The sequence below is a fragment of the Pseudochaenichthys georgianus genome, chromosome 8, assembly GCF_902827115.2.
Source record: "Pseudochaenichthys georgianus chromosome 8, fPseGeo1.2, whole genome shotgun sequence".
Lineage (NCBI taxonomy): Eukaryota > Metazoa > Chordata > Actinopteri > Perciformes > Channichthyidae > Pseudochaenichthys > Pseudochaenichthys georgianus.
The window spans coordinates 15,674,234-15,697,857 of NC_047510.2; the positions used below are offsets into that span (position 1 = coordinate 15,674,234).

General features: G+C 41.0%; 1 protein-coding gene across 1 annotated transcript; it reads left to right on the forward strand.

The window, feature by feature from the left end:
* Positions 1-68: 68 nt before the first annotated feature.
* Positions 69-23,338, forward strand: cdk21 (cyclin-dependent kinase 21). Its single transcript, XM_034089796.2, has 8 exons — positions 69-111; positions 354-631; positions 7,477-7,609; positions 15,394-15,561; positions 15,771-15,880; positions 16,020-16,070; positions 20,413-20,545; positions 22,838-23,338. The coding sequence occupies exons 2-8, from the start codon at positions 402-404 to the stop codon at positions 22,913-22,915; spliced, it is 903 nt and encodes a 300-aa protein (XP_033945687.1). The 5' UTR covers positions 69-111; positions 354-401; the 3' UTR covers positions 22,916-23,338.
* The last annotated feature ends 286 nt before the right edge of the window (positions 23,339-23,624 follow it).

Sequence of the window (23,624 nt, forward strand, 5' to 3'; positions counted from 1 at the left end):
CTGATTGGGTGAATTTCTAATAACGTTTCTAATGCAGCATGTAGCAGATGTGCATCGACATTTCCCTGCAGGCGGCCACATGGAGGGGAGCGGTCAGCAGTCTGAGAAAAGGTAAAAGCAGCAGATATTGTACCAACAAGCGACATTAAAAGCTTGTTTGTATATAATTTATATTGTTTTTACTTGTGATTCGCTGCTGTGGTGTCTATAAACATTTGACCTGCTAGCTAACTTGCAAACCTCACTTTTATTCAGAGATGAGTTAAGTTAGCTAGCTTACTATGACTTGAAAAACGTGTTGCGAGCAGCTAAGCTAAATGCAACATGTTTAACTTTTTTGATCCTTTTAATAGACATTTATTTAGAAAGTTTAGGTTTATTTATACTGCATCTGAAAGGCCATGGACATCCGCACCAAGCCTTTGTGCTACGAGCTCCTGGCAGAAGTTGGAGAAGGCTCCTACGGTAAGGTGTATAAAGCCAGAGAGCTGGGGGAGAAGCAGCGCTTCCTGGCGGTGAAGAAGTTCAACATCCGCGGGGACACGTTCGAGATCGGGATCCCTGCCTTCATGATCCGCGAGGTTGCGCTGCTGCGTCAAATGAAGCACTTCAACCATCCCAACATAGTCAAGTAAGTTTGTTTGGCATACAATGCTAAATACAGTTTAGACTGACTTACACTTTACTTGAGTATTTGTATTGTGTGCGTATACACCATAGACTGTATATATAAATGGACGTAGTGTCCGTGACGTCACCCATAGGATTCTGCAGAGTTGCCGAGAAGCCCTTAGTAGGCGGAGTCGGCCACTAACGGCTTCAGCGACGTCAGAGTTCAACTCCCGCCTGCTCCAGCCTGATCCAAATAAGGGCAAAGAGGCGGAGCCTGCTGCCTCCGAACTGGAAGTAAACAGAGCTAGCTCAGGCTAAGAAGCTAAGCTAACATGAAATACATGCATACCAAGTTACTGCTAACAGTGTAGTTCCCCTATATAAACGTTACATTCATAATCAAATGAGACAATCTGCAAGAGAATTAGCTATATTTTGTTATTCTTAATGCTTGTCATTCACACGTTAAGAAAAGAAGTACCGATACATAGCAGAACAATTGTGGCGATGTTCAGCTTAATAAGCCTTATTCAACATAATTTATGTAGCTAATACTACAGCAGGCGAACCAAGTCTGCGTTTCGCTGCATTCCTTGATCTCCAGTTATAACGACGGACTCCACCGCCCGGACCTAACGGAGCCGCAGTGGGCTAGCTCCGGGACGCCGGCTGGAGCTAGCCCCCTGCGGCTCCGTTAGCTCCGGCGGGTGGCCACCACTGGGATAATTGGGTCCCCTATTAACATTTGCTCCCGTTTAGCATTATGGGCGTCATAGCTATAGACTATACAAGTCTTACCCAAGGCTGAATCATAAACTAAAATGTATAAAGGGTTGCGTCCTTAGCTGGCTAATAAGTAACAAGCTAAGCTACCAAGCACACAAACACCTGCGAACGGGGTTAACATGTATAATATTATCATTTTAGACTTCTTGGAAGTTCTGTTATCACATTCAAGCACACAGCACGACATTTTAATTGTCTGGTATTTGTAACAATATTCCCTAAAAGGCAAAATCACCACGAACACGGCTAAAGCTAAAGGGTCAAGTACAGTACTATGACTAACTAACGTTGTAGCCTCTATGGTTGTAGCCTAGCAGAGTGGACACGTTGCTGTTAGCTGACAGTGAGGCATGTCCATGTCCATCAAAGTGACCACGCCCTAATGTGTGCAAAAACTTTAAGACCTAATATAAATAAAAGGGTTGTGTTAGAAAACAATTCACTCACAGATTCATAATCATGAAGGTGGAATCTAACTATATTCATAATAATATGTATTGCATCTATGGGTAGAAACATGTTTTTTTCTGCTGTAAAGTTGGGCATTTTAACACGGGGGTCTATTAGGGGTGTAACGGTTCACAGAAGTCACGGTTCGGTTCGTACCTCGGTTTGGAGGTCACGGTTCCGGTACAACAAGAAAAAGCAAAAAAAAGTCCCAAATGCATAATTCCAGGTTTGTTGTTATTTATTTTTGAACAGTAGTGCAAGTTTCAGTCTCAAAATAAGGAACTCTGACATTTTGAATAATTAACTGTATTAAACAGTTAAAAACAAACCATAAACAGTACCACACACACTCAGATGGCCATATTATCTATAATGGCTGATGTCAAACAAAAAGGTTTCATCAAGCTGTAAAACTAAAAAGAATGTCTTGAAAATATTACATCATAAATAATAAGAAAGTGTTTCAAGAGCGCAAAGTCGTTGAAAAACATATGCCAAAGGCTTCCGTTATTTATTTTGGTTTCACGGGTTTCATGTTTATTGGTTTATTAAAAACAGCGGGGATCAGCTGTTGAACTGCTGCTGTCTTTTGCCGGGCTCCGGTGATTGGCACATCTGGGTGATCCATTCTGATATGATTTAGCATGTTTGGCGTGTGTTACCATTAGCATACCGCACCGCTGTAGAACAACGGCGACACACCGTCCTCGTCGGATCCACCACTCGCACACCTCATCGTTATTGTAGTCCACAGGGAACCCGAAATGTTCCCACACAGCTGATTTTAAAGAAGCAGGTGGGTTCTAGCTCCTGTGTGTTATCTGAACTCACCATACTAACTTTTCTTCTTGTATTTAGTTCGTTTTGTTGTTGTTTCTTCTTGTTCTTCATTTGTTGTTTAAGGGCGGCTGGCAAACAGCTTTGCTCGCCGCCCTTCTCGCCGCTCCTCACACCGCGTATCGCCGCTCCTCTTGCCGCTCCTCTTGCCGCTCCTCTTGCCGCTCCTCTTGCCGCTCCTCTTGCCGCTCCTCTTGCTACTCCTCTCGCCGCTACTCACACCGCGTATCGCCGCTCCTCTCCGAGCCTGTGCTACCGGCGGAGATGTAAAGTGGATTAAATAGCCGGTGTAACGCGGTGGGATTACCTTCTCTACTCTGCTGTGCTGCTGTAGCTGAGGCCTGGTTTCACCTGCTCTGCTCTGCTGTGCTGCCGCCCGCTGAGGCCTGGTTTCACCTGCTCTGCTCTGCTGTGCTGCCGCCCGCTGAGGCCTGGTTCCACCTGCTCTGCTCTGCTCTGCTGTGCTGCCGCCCGCTGAGGCCTGGTTCCACCTGCTCTGCTGTGCTGTGCTGCTGTAGCTGAGGCCTGCTCCACCTTGCTCCGGGAACAGCGTGGATACTGTTGTGCTGGACTGGGAGAATGGCGGGTGTCGTGTTTCTGCTGTGCCTTTTCTTGGCTGTGCTGGACAAGGAGAAGATCGCTAGTCGTCCTGAACAATCTACTGGATTTGGGTATGTTCTGCCGCCCGCTGTGGACATCCCCTGTACAGTTTCGGAGGTGTTGCACAAACAATTGCTGGTTGCACTGTCGCGGACATTCATTTCGGAAAATGTTTGTCTTTCTCACATGCCTGCCACGATGGTCCTTCAGAATTGTTTTTTAAACTCTAATCTCACTTTCGCGAAGTTTGCTGGTGACTCTAGAACAGCTGACAATGTATGTGTGTTGATTAAGAGGAAAAGGTGCTTGGTATTTTTATTGTTGTTACTATCAGGAAATGTACAGCCAAATCCAGGTCCACCCAGCAGTATTAGTCAAATAGCTACTCCTGCTGATTTTATATCTAGATCTGGGCTAGGTTTAATTCATTTAAATGTGCGTAGTCTGTTACCTAAATTAGATTTTGTCCGTATTTGGGCGAGTTCTACTGATGCTGATGTCATTGTCTTATCAGAAACGTGGCTAGATAAATCCATTTTGGCCTCTGACATTTACATAAATGGTTACAGTGTATATCGTACTGACCGGCCTAAAAAAGGTGGTGGCGTTGCCATTTATGTGAAAAATAAGTTTTGTGTAACTAATATGGTTTCCAAATCTGTTAGTAAACAGCTAGAATTTTTAGCCGTGAATATTGAGGTAACAAAGGGTCAACAGCTCATGGTGGTGGGCTGCTACAGGGCCCCTTCGGCTGTCAAGGACTCTTTATCGTCATTGGCAAAACTGTTATCTCAACTTTCCTACAAGGAAATAGTGCTGCTTGGTGATTTTAATTGGGACTGGTTAACTTCTGTGTCAGAGGATTTTAAAAACCTGTGTACCTCTTTGAATTTTACCCAGATTATAGACAGTCCTACTCGCCCAAATATTAAGTCCCCAAACAAATCCTCCTTAATTGATCTAATTTTAACAAATGTTCCACATAAATACTCATCTGTGGGAGTATTTGCTAATGATGTGAGTGACCACTATGTTGTAGCCACAATTAGGGACACTAAGGTCCAAAAGGTTAAACCTCGTGTCATCACAAAGAGAGACAAAAAACACTTTGTGGAGCAGGGTTTTTTACATGATCTGTTTGATTTTGATTGGGGTAGAATCAATTTGTGTGCTGATGTAGAAACTGCATGGTCTTATTTTTATCTTGGTTTTATGAAAATTATAGATAGACATGCACCTCTGCGTAAATTTAGAGTGAAGGGACGAAACAATCCCTGGTTTTCTGCTGAGCTGTCCAGTCTCCTTCATGAGAGAAATAATGCTTGGGCTAAGGCTAGGAAATCAGGCTCAGAGGTAGAATGGCTACGTTTTAGGCAGCTAAGAAATAGCTTCACATCCCAAATAAAAAGTGCTAAATCAAAGTACTATTTGTCGGTTACCACAGAAAACCTGAATAATCCTAGGAAATTTTGGAAAGCCATAAAATCGATTTCCACTGGTGATATCCCAAATGAGCTACCTCCGTGCCTTACCACAGCATCTGGCATTATATCAGACAGGGCTACTATGCTAAATTGTTTTAATAAGCATTTTGTGTCTTGTGGCTCTCTGTTTGGCTGTGTGGCTCCTGTGAACACTCCAATCCTTGACTCTGAACAATGTGGTCTGGAAAACCCTTTCAGTTTTACTCCTTTAACTGTTGGTATTGTTCATGAAGCATTATCCAAGTTAGATCCTAGGAAACCGGCTGGCCCGGACAACGTAGAACCTTTCTTTTTAAAGATAGCTGCAGATTTTATTGCTCCACCTCTTACTTCTCTTTTTAACCTCTCCCTCAGCACGAACACAATTCCAAAAGTATGGAAGTCTGCTTATGTCTTGCCTTTACTGAAAGGAGGGGAGGCAACTATTTTAAATAACTATAGGCCAATCTCTAAATTGTCAGTTCTGGCTAAGGTGCTTGAACGCTTAGTGAGTGAACAAGTAAAGGAGTTTTTATGTATAAATGATATCCTGTCTAAACATCAGTCAGGATTCAGAAAGAAACACAGTACCATCACTGCGACAATGAAAGTGGTAAATGACATTACTACTATTTTAGATAATAAGCAGAGTTGTGCAGCTCTGTTTATTGACCTTTCCAAAGCGTTTGACACCGTTGATCATCGCATCTTAAAGCAGAGGCTACTCAGTATAGGCATATCCAGCCATGCAGTGGGGTGGTTTGTGAACTACCTCTCTGAAAGGTCCCAATGTGTTCACTTTGATGGGCTGTCTTCTGAGTGGTTAAACATTTCTAATGGTGTACCACAAGGTTCTGTTTTAGGACCACTTTTATTCTCCATATATATTAACAGCGTAGGTGATAATGTGGATGAAGCTACTTTACATTTTTATGCGGACGATACTGTAATGTATTGTGCAGGTCCCTCCATTAAAGAGGCTGTTGTTAAATTACAAGCTGTTTTTAACACTATTCAGACTCAGCTCTCTGAACTAAAGCTTCTTTTAAATGTTGAGAAAACCAAGGTAATGCTCTTTTCAAAAGCTAAAAAGACTCCAGAGCCTGTTTTAGATATTGTAACTACGCAAGGAACAAAACTTGAAGTTGTTGCCTGTTACAAATACCTGGGTATCTGTCTTGATGATTGTCTCTCTTTTAAACTTCATGTCAATAACCTGCTAAAAAAACTGAGGGTTAGGCTAGGTTTCTTTTTCAGAAACAAGTCCTGTTTCTCGCTTGAGGCCAGGAAAAGGCTAGTCACTGTGACCTTTTTACCTGTGCTGGACTATGGGGATTTGTTGTATATGAATGCACCTGCCAATTACCTGAGCAAATTGGATGCTGCGTATCACAGTGCTCTGAGATTTGTCACAAATTGTAAAGCGCTTACACATCACTGTACACTGTATACCAAGGCAGGTTTACCATCTCTCTCTGTACGGAGGCTCAGTCACTGGTACACTTTTATCTATAAAGCTTTGTTGGGTAAACTCCCGTATTATATCTGCTCGCTGATAACACAGAGAGTTGCAAGCAGCTATTGTCTGAGGTCACATGATGTGGTCTTGTTAGATGTGCCAAGAGCAAGGACTGTCTTCGGTAAGACAGCTTTTATGTGCGCAGCTCCACTTGCTTGGAACAATCTTCAGCAAGAATTGAAACTGAGCAATCTCATTCCTCTGCATGTTTTTAAAGCTAGGGTAAATGAAATGCTTGCCGATACAATGGGCACTTGTAAATGTCTATAACTATGTATCCTGTAAATATAATGTATAATGTCCTTTATTGTTTTATGTTTCATGTGGAACCTATATGCTGCAGGTCTCCCTTGAAAAAGAGATCTATGATCTCAATGGGACCAATCTGGTTAAATAAAGGTTTGAAATGAAATGAAATTAGGCGCAATACCGCCCCCTGGATTATAAATAGTGTAGTGGATGCTGCCCTGAAGGACAGACTTTTTTCCCACTCGTAAAAAAAAAGGCGTATTCGCCGTGTGACTGCATGTGACGTCCGAACCGTGACGGTACGGGACGAATACGGATACCGTTACACCCCTAGGGTCTATGGAAATTGCTCCTTTCTGCAGCCAGTCCCTAGCGGCCCATGTATGAACTGCAGTGTGTGGCACTTCCGTATTGGCGTCCCGGCTGTTCCCCAGAGTTTGCCGCTTGGTATACACCTCTACATGTCAGAGTAAAATATGTTGTTCTCTACATTTATCGGACACACTTTTACATAGAAAACATATGATATGCTTATATAATATAATGTGATGTTATATATTTGTACCCAGTATTGTACTTGAACCCAGTATTGTATGGCATCTCAATTAGAGAATAGAACTCTTGTTGACTTTGCAAAAAGTACAGCAAAATGAATAGCAACCCTCATGGTGCATTTATATCAAACGGTAACAATGATAATAAGTAGTATTAGTATATATAGTATAAGTTTAAATAATTTAAAAAGAATATGTGGCTCCACATTCAGGAACTACAACAATCAAATACTTTTCTTCCAAAAAAAGAAAGTAATTACATAAGGGTCAACATTTAAACACGTGCAATCTAGACCAAATAGTATAGGTTATAATCACAAGCATTGCCTTTCTATTGTTGTTGTTGTTGTTGTTGCTGCTGCTGCTGTTGTTAAATGTGTAATCCCCTGTTCATTTATATGCCCAGGCTTTTCGATGCATCTGCCATCCCAGTGGGCAGGAGCCTGGATCTTACTCTGGTGCTGGAATACATCGACCAGGACCTTTCCTCCTACCTCTCCAAAGTTCCTGCTTCTGGACTGAGCCATGACTGTATTAAGGTGTCAACTCACCACCTGTCTTAGCATTGTATAGCAACATGTTTAAAAATATTGTGCAATGCTAGAGAACAGCAGCAACAACCTAGTTAAAACAGAATTAACATAATACAGATAAGATAATGGCTCAATCTGGTGGAAAATAGGAAAAAAATACAAGCCCTACACTAAAACACAAGATTAACATTTTCCTACCATCTTCTTCCCTATATTTGGGCCACCTGTAAAGATGAATTCTCTCTTTTGTGTAGCTAAATTGCATTTGTGGAAGGTATACTCCAATGATTCTTCTGGACAAATATATCAAGAAGTTACTTCCATCAACCATGATCAAATTCTGCAGAACACACTTACACACTGTGCAACAACGTAGGGATATATGTTTGTTCAGGATCTAGCACAACTATACCTTTTCAGCCCGTGCCTCAGGGAAGAAAGCTATTGGTGTGTTCAGGTGTTCCTTGTTAACTTGCACAACTGGCATTCCCTGTTTTACCAACATAAACATAAAACACCTGACAACCTGAAAAAGCAGAAGTAAGCCCAGAAATTCCAATTTCCATCCAATCGCAGAGTGAAGTACTTACCAATAACGGATGACGACTTCAATGTTAACATAAGCTAAACATGCTGGTTTTATAAAACACCCTGACTTCACAAGTTAATGATAATCCCCTGAGTGCACAAGTGAACAAATGATGGGAAATACATTTGAGATACGGAGATGTATGCATTCAGACCAAGCGGCAAACTGTGGGGTAGAGCGGGACGCCAATACGGAAGTGCCACACACTGCAGTTCATATATTGGCCGATAGGCGATGGCTGTAGAAAAGAGCAATTTCCATAGACCCCCATGTTAAAATGCCCAATTTTACAGCAGAAAAAAACATGTTTCTACTAGGGTTGCCAGAAACTGACCATTGATCAAAATCGATTATTCGGCAGCCCTGGCGAATAATAATCGACCACCCCCCCCCCCCTCCCCCCAATCAACATCAACAACATCATGATGTTGGTTTATTTTTTGTTATTTTCTAAAGTGCCTGCCATTGCCTTTATTTGGAGATGCGCTATGCGCGCACAATGTATTTATTGCAATGCTGCTGCCATTATTAAATACAGGCTACAGCTTGTATTAATAATAGCAGCATTGCAATAAATATTATTATAGCAATTTATTTATTGCAATGCTGTTATTAATACAGGCTGTAGCCTGTATTAATAACAGCATTGCAATAAATAAATTGTGCGCGCATCGCGCATCTTCAAATAGATGCACTCAAAACGCATTGTTGAGGTTGAGCTGTGATAGACCAACGTCTTTTCGCAGAGCTTGCATTTAACTTCCTTTGGACTTGTAAGTTCAAAGTAGTTCCACGAGGAGGAACTATTTTTACCTGCCGCTTTGTTCATCTTTAGTCGCACGTGTGAGGGAGATGGGGGCGGGGTCGGTGTATAGCGTGCTGCAGCAGCAGTCTGCTCTGCACGTAGGCTTCCTCCAAGTTTACAGTAAAACAAACTGGTGGTGTGACCAATGGCCATTTACAATTATTAATTCTATTATTAGTATTAGTCGGTATATTTTGGTTGAAACTAAGCCAGAAAAAAAAAATACATAAATAATAATAAAAAAATATATAAATAAAATCGATTTTTAAAAATAATATTCGATTATGGAGACTGTAATGAATATTCGAATAATCACTGGCATCCCTAGTTTCTACCCCTGGCTCCATACATTTTATTATCGATATAGTTAGATTCCACCTTCATGATTATGAATCTGTGAGTGAATTGTTTTCTAACGCGACCCTTTTATTTATATTAGGTCTTAAAGTTTGTGCATAAATTAGGGCGTGGTCACATTGAGTGACGGCTCTGTCAAGTGACTGCTGCTGCTAGCTTCTTGTCTCTCTGCTACCTGCTCCGTGAAGCTAGCTACAGGGACTCTGCCTGGTCAGTTCATCCAGGAAACACAACTTGAAGCCGGCTGTGGCTGTTTGTTCTTCATGCTTATATATCGGACTATTGTGACTCGCTCTGCGGTTAAAACAGACGGTGCATTAATGTGGTAAGTGAAATTCGAGTGCTTTATTTATGTGTTAATGATTTTAATCAGCTACGTAATGAATGGTAAGGCTTGGGTTAGCATGTAAGCTAGTGGTAGCTACATCGGTGCTAACGATGCTAATCGTAGCCTCCAAGTTAAAATCATAGACTGTATATATAAAGGTTAAAACGAAATAGACAAGTGTTAAGCGTTAAGTGGGATAATACTGTTGAACAAACGGCTACTGTTTGAGGTTGATAAAATAAGGTTACATCCTTGTAACTTAGAGATATTTTATTATGTAGGTAGGAACTGTATGCATCGCTAAGGTTAATTTAAATTGGCTATGCTCAAGTATGTAGACAAGCTAATGTCGAAGTAGTGTATGTGAAATCAACCTCAGAATATGATGTGTGTATATTACAATTATCAATGTCATATTTCAAGATGATTACTTAGATATTACAATATGGTTGGTTGAGCTGGAGTTCATTATCGAGCTTACATGTTAACGTCACAGTCATCTGAAGAACGAACCCAAACCTTGTTGTTTTTATTAATTGCATTACCAAATGGGTATCAAATAAACAGTAAGCATTGGTAACACAACTTCCAAAGTTACAGTAAAATAAAAAGGACCCTGACTCGGAAAATACACTATCCAACATGTTCAACAGAAGAGAATAAGTTATATTGTTTGTACAGATGGTTCTTTACATATATATCTGTTTGTTTAAGGTGTCCAGGTGATGCAGACAGGCTGGACCAGAGAGTGAGAGACAGAACTGGACTCCTCACAGCAGTGAACTTCAGCACAGGTACAAAGACTCTTTTTTTCATACTGTACAAAGAATCAAGAAAGATATTGGTTTAAATGAATGAAGTATTGACTTTAATACACTGATATACATTCCATTAAACAATACTAGATCACCTACACATCAGTTAAGTTGAGGGTTTTTTCCATGCAAAAAGTCACATTTAGATGTTAACAAGCAATATGATTTTGTCAGCTTTCTAATTTAATGTATTGAAGTCAAAGATATTTAACACAGTGAGTACTGCTACTATTTATCTCTCAATATTGTCTGTAAAAAACGTGGTAAAAGTTATTCTTTCAGTGAGACAACAGAGCAAGCTTCTACAGTTGCACTACCTTTTGTAACAGTTCAATATTATTTTGATAATAACATATATTTCAATGTTGATGAACTTCATACTGTTCATTCATAATCTGATTGTCTTTGTAGCTCAGTTGAAATAATAAAAAAAACATTACAATTACAAAATAATTATATCTACAGCCCCTAAACACACAAACACACCGCTTTCATAAATAACACACTTGTTCTGCAATAATATGTTTTATGTTTCCTGTCATTTTTGTTAGGAAAGGACATGCCTGAAAGACACGACATTTTCTCCTTCTCTGAGGGTCAAGAAGAACATCCAAGAGGAACATTAAAAGCTGATGTTATGAGATGTTAAGACCAGTACAGGACATTCACTTAGAAACTACTTTTATTGTGAAAACACAGTCAGCTGATCGAATGCACCTATTTCCACATCGACACTCCATCAGCTGATTATTTATATTTGCCTCACTTTATGAGCTTCACATCACTTGTGCCTTTTACCGCAGAGTTTGCAACGTCACAGATAAATGGGGCCAATCTTCAGTCAGATGTGAATGTGTAATCTAACATTTTCAGTAAGAATAATGGACAAAAGGAGTGCAAATCAAATACAATTTATTGAAATGTGAACCAAAAGTTAATTAAATGTTTTAAATAAAAAGCACATATGGACAGAAGGTGTAAACCTATTAGATGTATAAGTAAACACATTTAGTCAAATAAAGTGACAGACTAGGCCTGTGCAGTTGGTATGAGCTGTGCCCAGCATGGGCTCCTCCATCAGGCCTGGTCCTCCTCGCAGAGAAAAGACCCTCAGTCCTCTCCAAACCAACAGACAGGACGTCCATCACACGGAGGTTTCTCCCTGAAGTCTCTGCTGCTCTCTGGACACCACGCTGTCTCAATCCGTCCACATATGAGAGGGGGAAAATGAAAATAATAAATGCTTTACAATAAGAAACATAAAGTTGACTGTTGAGTTGCTCAGTTTTTTTAGATTGTCAATACTATTACTGTATAACTAATATCTCAGGTTAAGAGGCACATTCAAATAAAGATTGGTCTTTAAATACATGTTGTCTTTTGAATTTTTTGTCTAAAGTCAAGGATCTAGAACTGGTACTTAGTTTTAATGATACAGTCTGGTTATTATGCTGTTTGGAGGAGGCCTCACAGGTAAGAGCACTAACTAGCTACCATCACATGTACCTTAGCTTGACTTAAATGTATTAAACGTATAGTTAAGTGATATCAAAATATAAATAACTAATGTCATGCAAACATATTAATATTTGCTTGATTCCAGTGTTGAATTTAGCACAATTGCATACAAACGTTAAGGGATTTTAAGATTCTGAAGTATTATGCTAAAAATGCAATAACTTAGATTATTATTTATAGTTTTGCTGAATAGTTTAATGTCCGCTTACCTTAGAAACGTAAAATACCACGGCAGTGTGCAGATGGGGAGCATGTTAGCTTAGCTTGGTAGCTTCAGCTAGCTCTGGAACTTCCAGCTCGGTGGCAGGAGGTCCCGCCTCGGCTCCGCCTCTTTGCCCTTATTTGGAGCAGGCGGGAGTTGAACTCTGACGTCACTGTCGAGCCGCTAGTGGCCGACTCCGCCTACTAAGGGCTTCTCTGCAACTCTGCAGAATCCTATGGGTGACGTCACGGACCCTACGTCCATTTATATATACAGTCTATGATTCAGACACATCTCTTAAGCCAGGGTTTTTCAAAGTGGGGGGGGGGGGCGCCAGGGGGGTCGCGAAAATGTTGAGGGAAAGGGAAAAAAGGGGGTAAAAAAAAATGTAATATGTTTTTTTAGATGTTATTAATAATTGCATATCTATCAATCTATGTGTCCTTTGATGCCCAATTGTTTAATATATTAAAAAATAAATAAACAACACGACCGCCCTTCAAGCCAATCAGAATCAAGCTGTCGCTACTGAGAGTGTAACTGAGTTGCTGTGTGAACACTAGCTAGCTACCTCCTGCTAAAGGATCAAATGGACAAATATCTTAAAGGTGACATGTCATGCTTTTCCGGTTATTGCCCGTCCCTTGTGTGTTATGAAGGTTTTTATGCATGTAAACGGTGTGCAGAGTCAAAACCCTCAAAGTACACCATGTAGGGAGTAAAACTCTAAAACAGAAAATACCTCCCCAAACCGCCTCGTTGGAGATACGTCACTGTCCATTTGATTCTTCCGGGAACATCATGATGTCATGTCGTCCCCGGAACAAAATGGACCAATCCGTGGAGCCGTTACGTTACGTCCGCGGAGCCGTTACGTTAAGCCCCCGCTGATTGGTCCAAATTGACCAATCCACGGACTTCCTCACACACTCAGTGCATGCAGCTCTGCTGATTTCTCCTCCCTGGCTGCAGGCTGATAACAGACAGTTGGGATTGCGGCGAAATTCTCTCTGCAGACCCATTCTCACAGCGTTTATCAACCTTTTTCTTACTCAATATCAAGCCACACTTATTGTTTTTACTTCGGCTGTGACTTTGTGTGTGCTCAGGGTGAGTTTGGCTGTGTTTCGCTGTGTATCGCTAAACAAGGAAATCACACCTCCACGGAGCTTAGCGTGATTCACAACGTCCCGACTGGTCCCGACTAATCGGAGCACACTGGGCTCACAGGGAGGGGGGGGTCAAGAGCTGCAACGAGCCGTTAAGGACAGAGAGTGAATACACATACTTTACAGAGATGCTGTATGCGAAACCAATGTGAGTTTGGAAAATTGCACAGTATACATCTATTCTAGTAGACCTCAACAATGGAATTATGATCAGTGGAAATGGCCATGACATGTGACCTTTAAAAGAAAAACACCATCTGACGATCAGAATGAAGATGTCCCCGCTGCAAAAGATTCACAGCCACGGAATACCTGGCCGTCTAAAACTCGGAGGTATGAGCCATCATACATAAAGTTTGGTTTTACCGCGGCAAGTAAGAACGGCCGTGATGTACCTAAATGTGTTCTCTGCCTCGAGATCCTCGCCAACGAGTGTCTAAAGCCATCTAAACTTGATCGACATCTCAAACAAAAGCACCCAGCTGAAGCTAATAAATCAATAGACTTTTTTAAAAGAAAAGAAGAGCACCTAGTGATGCAATCGGCTACTTTTAAGCAGCAAGCCGTCGTCCCTGAGCAGGCCTTGAAGGCATCATTTTTAGCATCATACCACATCGCCCGTGCAAAGAAACCGCACACAATAGGAGAGGATTTAATTCTACCAGCTACCATCGATATTGTTCGGGAAATGCTAGGTGAGGATGCTGCCAGCAAAATCAACACAGTACCACTCTGATAATTCTGTGAGCCGACGGATTGGTGACATGGCTCAAGACGTATCTGCTCAGCTTTTGGAGCAAGTGAGAGCTAGCGAATATTTCGCTCTGCAGCTGGATGAGAGCACGGATGTAGCAAATGTCGCAGAATTGCTTGCATACATCAGATTTATTTCAGAAGACAACTTTGTTGAGGAAATATTATTTTGCAAAGCACTGGAAGGTAGGACCACAGGAAGAGACATTTTCCAAGTTTTAGATGAGTACATCATCTCAAACGGACTTGACTGGTCTCGTTGTGTGGGTGTGTGCTCAGATGGGGCAGCGGCTATGACAGGCAAAAAAAGCGGAGTTTTGATAAAGCAGAAGGCCCCAAATGTAGTGGCAACGCACTGCATGCTCCATCGGGAGGCACTTGTTGCTAAACGAATGGATGATGAACTACATCTATGTCAAAAAAGACTATCCTGCACTGGCTGAGAGAGCTCTTAAATCTCTGCTTCCATTTGCCACCACATACCTCTGCGAGTCTGGCTTTTCTACATTGAAGGTATTGAAAACAAAGCACAGAGCACGTTTGCAAGTGGACAATGACATTCGTCTGGCACTGACAAACCTAAAACCTAGGATTGATAAACTGTAGGAGCCACCAAGCCCACCCCTCCCACTAGTGAGGGAACAGGTATACACAAAGAGACACACATAGTGAAATGACAAGGACTGTTTATAACTGAAGACACACTGAATGTAATGAATAAATGGCAAAACAAACTTATACTTAAAAATACTGTACATGTTAACTATTAATATTACTGTTGAATAGTATGTATAATGTTATATATATATATATATATTATTAAGACAGAAATAACTTTAAAAAATGCTCAAAATATATGTTTATTGTTCATATTACTGTTGAATATTATATTATTAAGACAAATCACGTTGTACTGTATCTACTGTTGATATTACTGTTTAATATTTTGTTAAGAATATTTGTAACAGAAGACACAATGAATGTAATGAATGAAAAACTAAAGATAAAAAACTAAAAATGTTTACTGTTAATAGAAGAATATCTGATTATTAATTATTAATAAAAAAATATATTAAGAATATTTATTTAGAAGCTGTATGTTTAATTTCTTACATTTGCCATCATAATGTACACATCATTTAAACAAATTGCAACAGGGGGGTCCCTGCCAGAGGATAATGCTATATGGGGGTCCTTGGCATGGCAACGTTTGGGAACTCCTGTCTTAAGCCATGCTGCTGTGTGTCTGTACAGGATTTGATGTGGCAGCTGCTGCAAGGATTGGACTTCCTACACACCCACATGGTGTTGCACCGTGACCTGAAACCAGAAAATATCCTGATCAGTAGCCGCAAAGAAGTCAAGATTGCAGACTTTGGCCTGGCACGCATCTACACCTATAATATCGCTCTCACTCCAGGTGTAAGTACGGCAACACATGAAGAAAAATTATTGTACAATGCTAATTATAACTGCAGAAGTCTATCCTTTGTCGTTTTACAGTACATGTTTTCCTAAATATAGCCCTGTATTCTGTTTGTTCCTAAGCCTGAGGTGAAATATGTTCTTTTGTCACTTCCCCCGCCCTGGTTGTGTCATCTCATTATGTTTGGCATCCTCTCTCTGTTCAGGTGGTGACGCTTTGGTACAGAGCTCCAGAGGTGCTGCTGAACTCTGTTTACATGTCCTCAGTGGACATGTGGAGCGCTGGCTGCATCTTTGCTGAGCTCTTCCTCCTGAGGTAAAGAGTCTGTGTCTGGCTCGGGGAAATATGTGCCACTGGAGACTAACATTTAAGATGTGAAACATTCTCCACAGTCTTCAAAAATCGAGATATCGTTTTATTTTCCTTTTTCATTGTTCCTTTAACACTCCCACAGACCACTGTTTAAGGGATACACAGAGGTTCAACAGCTGCAAAAAATCTTTGAGTGAGTATTTTTCCTAAATCTCTCTAGGTACTGTAGACTGTAAAGAGTATATTTACAGTTGTATGCTCATACTATCAAAACAGGCATTTTAGCTCAAACATACTTTTTAAATGATTCGTATTGGCTGTTTAAAACAATGCCAATATTCACTTCAATGTCAGCAAGAATGTCTTCCATTTTTGGATTCATTGTGCAGGCGCCATGGTATTTGCGGGCATTAGCATTATTAGCATTAGCCCTGCGCACCAACGGAGAGAGACTAACTTATGGCAACACAAAAAAATATATTGGAGCGGTGGAGTGATGAGGAGGTGTCGGCGTTCTGGCGATTTACTTGGAAGGCTTCTACTGAAGCCAGTCCCCAACTCCGGGGACTTCAGGTGGCAGTATACGCCGTGAAGTTGTTTGCGGCCTGCCAGTAAACCCAAAGCAGAAGAAGAAGAAGTGACGTCATCGGCTTCATTTGCGTAATCTTCCCTCAGGGAACTTATTCCAGTGTGAACGCGATCAGCTCTTAGTTCCATGGGGGTACTAAGTGCTGGGAACTAAGTACGGCAAAGTACTTGATCTTAGAGACATTTGCTTTTCAATGTTAATAAAATAAACCTGAAAAAGAGGCTTGATAGCAGACACACTGGTAAAAGCAGCATATTTTTTTTTTTTTTTAACCTTTAATTATACAGATAAAATCCCATTGAGATCATTGATCACTTTTCCAAGGGAGACCTGTTCAAGTAGTTCCACATGAAACATAAAAGCATAAACAGAACAACAAAAGGACATCATCCAGCATCATTTACATAATTATCCACATAAACAGGTACCAATAGCTTCTGATTGACTAGCATCCAACCGAGCTTTAAAAACATTTAGTGGCACCAGATTGTTCAGTTTCCATTTAATTTGCAGACTATTCCAAGACAGAGGAGCTGCGCATCTAAAAGCTGTCTTCCCTAAGACAGTCCTAGCAGTTGGCACATTTAATAAAACCACAGCATTCGATCTCAGGCAGTAGCCACTTACAATTTTCCGTGAGATCAGGGAGCAGATATAAGATGGAAGTTTCCCTAGCATGGCTTTGTATATAAAAATGTACCAGTGACTGAGCCTCCGTACAGTTAGTGAAAGCAAACCAGCCCTTGCATACAGGGTACAGTGATGGGTTAATGCTTTACAGTTTGTCACAAATCTCAGTGCACTGTGATACGCAGCATCTAACTTGACCAGGCAATTGGCAGGTGCATTCATATAGACCAGATCCCCATAGTCCAGCACAGGTAAAAAGGTCACAGTGACTAGCCTTTTCCTGGCCTCAAGCGAGAAACAGGACTTGTTTCTGAAAAAGAACCCTAGCCTAACCCTCAGTTTTTTTAGCAGGTTATTGACATGAAGTTTAAAAGAGAGACAATCATCAAGCCAGATACCAAGGTATTTGTAACAGGCAACAACTTCAAGTTTTGTTCCTTGCGTAGTTACAATATCTAAAACAGGCTCTGGTGTCTTTTTTGCTTTTGAAAAGAGCATTACCTTGGTTTTCTCAACATTTAAAAGAAGCTTTAGTTCAGAGAGCTGAGTCTGAATAGTGTTAAAAACAGCCTGTAATTTAACACCAGCCTCCTTAATGGAGGGACCTGCACAATACATCACAGTATCATCCGCATAAAAATGTAAAGTAGCTTCATCCACATTATCACCTAAACTGTTAATATATATGGAGAATAAAAGTGGTCCTAAAACAGAACCTTGTGGTACACCATTAGAAATGTTTAACCACTCAGAAGACAGTCCATCAAAATGAACACATTGGGACCTTTCAGAGAGGTAGTTCACAAACCACCCCACTGCAAGGCTGGATAGGCCAATACTGAGTAGCCTCTGCTTTAAGATGAGATGATCAACGGTGTCAAACGCTTTGGAAAGGTCAATAAACAGAGCTGCACAACTCTGCTTATTATCTAAAATACTAGTAATGTCATTCACCACTTTCATTGTCGCAGTGATGGTACTGTGTTTCTTTCTGAATCCTGACTGATGTTTAGACAGGATGTCATTTGTACATAAAAACTCCTTTACTTGTTCACTCACTAGGCGTTCAAGAACCTTAGCCAGAACTGACAATTTAGAGATTGGCCTATAGTTCTTTAAAATAGTTGCCTCCCCTCCTTTCAGTAAAGGCAAGACATAAGCAGACTTCCATACTTTTGGAATTGTGTTCGTGCTGAGGGAGAGGTTAAAAAGAGAAGTAAGAGGTGGAGCAATAAAGTCTGCAGCTATCTTTAAAAAGAAAGGTTCTAAGTTGTCCGGGCCAGCCGGTTTCCTAGGATCTAGCTTAGATAAGGCTTCATGAACAACATCAACAGTAAAAGGGGTAAAACTGAAAGGGTTTTCCGGACCACGTTGTTCAGAGTCACAGACTGTGGTGTTTACAGAAGCAGAATTAGTGACAGAATCAAATAGAGAACCACAGGACACAAAATGCTCATTAAAGCAATTTAGCATAGTAGCCCTGTCCGATATAGGGCCAGATGCTGTGGTAAGGCACGGAGGTAGCTCATTACGGATCTCACCGGTTGATATCGATTTTATTGCTTTCCAAAATGTCCTAGGATTATTTAGGTTTTCTGTGGTAACTGACAGATAGTACTTCGACTTTGCACTTTTGACATTTGAAGTGAAGCTATTCCTTAGCTGCCTAAAACACAGCCACTCTATCTCTGAGCCTGATTTCCTAGCCTTTGCCCAGGCCTTGTTTCTCTCATGAAGGAGACTAGACAGCTCAGCAGAAAACCAAGGATTGTCTCGTCCCTTTACTCTACATTTACGCAGGGGTGCATGTCTATCAATGATCTCCATAAAACCAAGATAAAAATAAGACCATGCGGTTTCAACATCAGCACACAGATCGATTTTACCCCAATCAAAATCAAACAGATCATGCACAAAACCCTGCTCCACAAAATGTTTTATGTCTCTCTTGATGATAATGTGAGGTTTAACCTTTTGGACCTTAGTGTCCCTAATTGTGGCTACAACACAGTGATCGCTCAGATCATTTGCAAATACTCCCACAGAAGAATATTTATGGGGAACATTAGTTAAAATGAGATCAATTAGGGAGGATTTATTAGGGGACTTAATATTTGGGCGAGTAGGACTGTCCACAATCTGAGTAACATTTAAAGAGATACAAAGGTTTTTTAAATCCTCTGACACTGCACTTAACCAGTCCCAGTTAAAATCTCCAAGTAGCACTATTTCCTTATAGTCTAGTTGTGATAAAAGATTTTCTAGTGAAGACAAGGAGTCTTTGACAGCTGAGGGGGGTCTGTAGCAGCCCACCACCATGACCTGTTGACCCTTTGTCACTTCTATATTTAAGGCTAAAAATTCAAATTGCTTACTGATCGATTTGGAAATTAATGTGGTTACACTGAACTTATTCTTAACATAAATTGCAACGCCACCACCTTTATTAGGCCGGTCGGTACGATACACATTAAAACCATTTAAGGAAATGTCAAAGGCCAAAATAGACTTATTTAGCCATGTTTCAGATAAGACAATGACGTCAGCGTCAGTCGATTTTGCCCAGATACGGACAAAATCTAGTTTACCTAACAGACTGCGCACATTCACGTGGATGAAACCCAACCCAGACCTAGCTTTAAAATCAGCAGGAGTAGCGATCTGACTATTACTACTGGGCGGACCAGGGTTAGGTTGTACATTTCCTGACAGTAATAACAACAACAAAAACAGGCATCTTTTCCTCTTAAATGACACACATACATTGTCATCTAATTTAGAAACACCGGAAAAGTCTGCGAGAGTGTGATTAGAGCTTAAGAAGCAGTCCTGAAGAACCATCATCGCAGGAAAATAAAAAAGACAAACATATTTTGTCGAGCAGATTGACTGTGACAAGGCAACCGGTAATTGTTTGTGTAACACATCCGAACCTTTGCAGGGGATGCCCACTGCAGGTGGCAGCACAGACCTGAATCCAGTAGTCTTCTCAGAATGACTAGAGATCTTCTCATAGTCCAAAACAGTTAACAGGCACAGCAGAATCCCGATATGGGCCATTTTCCCAGACCAGCAGAGCATCCGGATAGGCGTGCAAGCAGGCCCGAAATGTGGAGGCGCTCCGTTCTCCTCGCGATATCCCCGGTGCAGAACCTCCTCAGTAGGCCTACAGCAGGATAGGCGAAGCAGGACCAGCTCGAGGCGTAGAGGCGCTCCGGTCTCTCAGCGATATCCCCGTGGTAAAACGTCCTCGGCACCGTAGAGCACGACAGGTGGAGCATGTGCTCAGTTTTTCTTTTTTTATCCTATGTTTTAGGGTGATTGGTTTGCCCAGCGAGGACGACTGGCCCAAGGACAGCCCCATCCGATACTCAGTCAGCTGGGGGCCAACAGGCTCCAGCAGCAGGCTGCTGCACAACCTCAGCCCCTACGCCAACGACCTGCTATCTGTGAGAAAATCTGTGTTTCTGTTTCCATGACACGTTGCCATGCTTCACATTTAACACCAGCAGTTATATCCTGCACTCGCAGAGAAAGGCTCTGTTCATTCTGAAATCATTTTGGATCAGAATGCATTAGAGCACTTTTGAACAAATATATATAAAATAAACAGACAAAATAGTCATACATTTCTGAGTAATTCTGATGGATAAATCATTGCTGTGCACTCTTAATCATGTTACAATAAAACAATGTCAATATCTGTGACTAACGTAGGTTAGTCGGTTAAATGATAGCAGCTCTGTGAGGCTGTACTTAAGCACTGTGTAGTCCAAATTTCAGGCGATAAACGTATGATATCATATATTGTAGAATGTTGTTTAAAACACTTAGTGACGTTCTGAAAATTCTTTTTTAATCCTTAAAAAACTCTTCTATCCTACTTGACAAATATCAACTCCAACTTTGGTTGGTGTTTCAGTACAATTACTTGATACATTATAGCAGGAGGTTGAAAATGCTCAGATTCAGAGTTTTCTGGAACACGGAATTAAAGTCAGATGTTTTCAAAAGCCAGTAAGCATCATCCTTTCAAACCATAAATGTCTGCTTAGTTTCAATCCATCCAACAGTTGCTGAGATATTTCAGTCTGCACCGTGTGGAATGACTGGCGATGCTATCCCTAGAGCCATATTGCTGGCATGGCTAAAAATAGAAAATAGTTGGTAATTATCAGTGACGTGCGGTGAGGTTCATGGCTGGTGAGGCACTGACTCTTTCAGAGTCAGATTTACAAATATTATATTCTGACCTTAAAGGTGGGGTAGGTAAGTTTGAGAAACCGGCTCGAGATCGCTAGAATTTGAAAATACACAACCGGAGAAAATCTGCCACTTCCTTATAGAGCCCCTCCTCCAACACACACGAACGCACACATGACCAATGAGGGCACGAGATAAGTTTGTGCCCCGATGGAAGGCTGACAGGCAGGTAGGCAGGCCGTTGTACTTTTTACAGTATTACGGCTTCTACAGATGACATTTTGTTATGGATTTTTTGTCAAAGCACTTAAGATATTCATTGCTATCGGGATGTTAAGAGCATTCCATGGAATATAACAAAAAGTGTATCTCGAGCCGGTTTCTGAAACTTACCTACCCCACCTTTAATCGAAATATTCTGTTATTTTCAAAAGCTTTTTTGGTCTGATGTTTCGATTCATTTTAAACAGACCGTTCAACAAAAGGATACCCACAATCTAAATATTGGATTGTTCTTTCTTAGTAAGATCCAATTTTCATTACCAATGTGGTTTTACCTTGACTTGAAGATGAAGTCCATGCTATCCTTCTGGACAACAATCTCTATTACTTTTTTGTAAAAGTCCTCCTTATCTTCCTCTAGTTTCAAAAGTCTAGTTTGTTGTTTGCGTCAGAGCCCTAGAGAGATTAGTATCTCTTGGGCTCTGGTTTGCGTCTACGGTCTACCGTCTCTGCGTAGAATAACAGTAGCAACAAGGACCTGTGGGCTCATGTGCGCCCCCTTCAGTGCGGCAGAGGTTATGGCTGCCTCCCCTGGTGCTTTTTTCATTGCCGTTGTACAGCGAGCCTAAATATCATATATACGTGAAATAAGTTATTTAGAGACTATGGATGGCGAGGATAAATGTAATAAAGGGATCTACAAACATTACATTGGTGACATACAGTGAGATGGTGCAGGCATGCGCTTAGGGCCCGCTTTCCAGACAGTTTCTGTGAGGTGACGCATTTTGAGGTGAGGCAGAGCTCATCTGTGCCTCACCCCACAGTAACTGGCTGAGAGCGCTCACAAAATAAGTGCCCGCGCTAAATTAGTGCCCGCGCTCCAGCAAGTTACTGTGGGCTTACGTGAGGCAGAGCTCGTCCCTGCCTCACTTCTCATCGCTATCCGTAGTTGTAGCGGAGCTCGGCAAATTTGCTGATTTTGACTATAAAAAGCGATTGGAATCATACATAAATCACATTTACAACACAGATCAGTGGAGACATTTTATTATTATTACTATTTAGTTTTTCTTTAGTTGTTTTTCCGTTACATTGTAGTATGGCCAGTCTATGAGTATGACAGGTGAGGCTCTGCCTCCCCTGACTGCACGTCGCTGGTAATTATAGCTTCACAGATCTAAAAAGTGTGCATGCTTATCTGTGTTTCATGGCATTATAAATATATGTTTTTGTTGTTGTTAAAAAGCATTACAGCAGCAGCACTGAGACTATAAACCTTCGGATTGTAAGGTGTGACCTCTCCTTACCTGCAGCAATGTTTGGCATTCAGACCGAGCCGCCGCATCTCCGCTGCCAAAGCCCTGACTCATCCTTTCTTCATGAAGCACTGAATAAAGGATGGAACTCCTGCTTCTCGACTGTCGGCTTTAACATCAGTTCTCCAGCATCATTACGCCTTACTGATAGAGCATGCAACACTTTTGAAGGATTGCTCCGGGACAGTTTTATTTACTTATTATTTGGCCAGCCTTCATATGAACAATGTAAAAGTATTTAGGTTCTTTAAATGTTTTACATTTTAAGTATGCTTTGTAATTCCACAAAACATAGTCCTGCTTTGTTGTTGATGAGTGTTGATGTTTTGTTGCAAATTACCAACTACACTACATATTATGAGCAACCAATGTTTATGGGTTTATGTTGTTTAAACATATAAAGTCATTTGTTTTTTTATTTATGGTGTTATCTCTGTAATATTACACCTGTATTTATGTTTGTATTGAAAGGTTTTACAAGATATTTTTCTACATGAGTTACACTGTTCATTAGAAAAGCATTGCTATAAATAATTGTCACCCAAACTTGTCTCTGCCTTTGAATGCAACACCATCAATAACTGTTACATCCGTGTGTATGTCTGCTGTGCAAGTATTACACTTTTTTATATATTCACTTTAGTATTTAAGAGCCAAATTAGCAGGTTTAAATGACGTGGATGAACAGAAGCAGGGGCGGACTGGCCATCGGGACATTCGGGACGAATCCCGATGGGCCGGTACTGAAGTGGGCCGGTCGGACGATGTGGGCCGGCCGGTAACC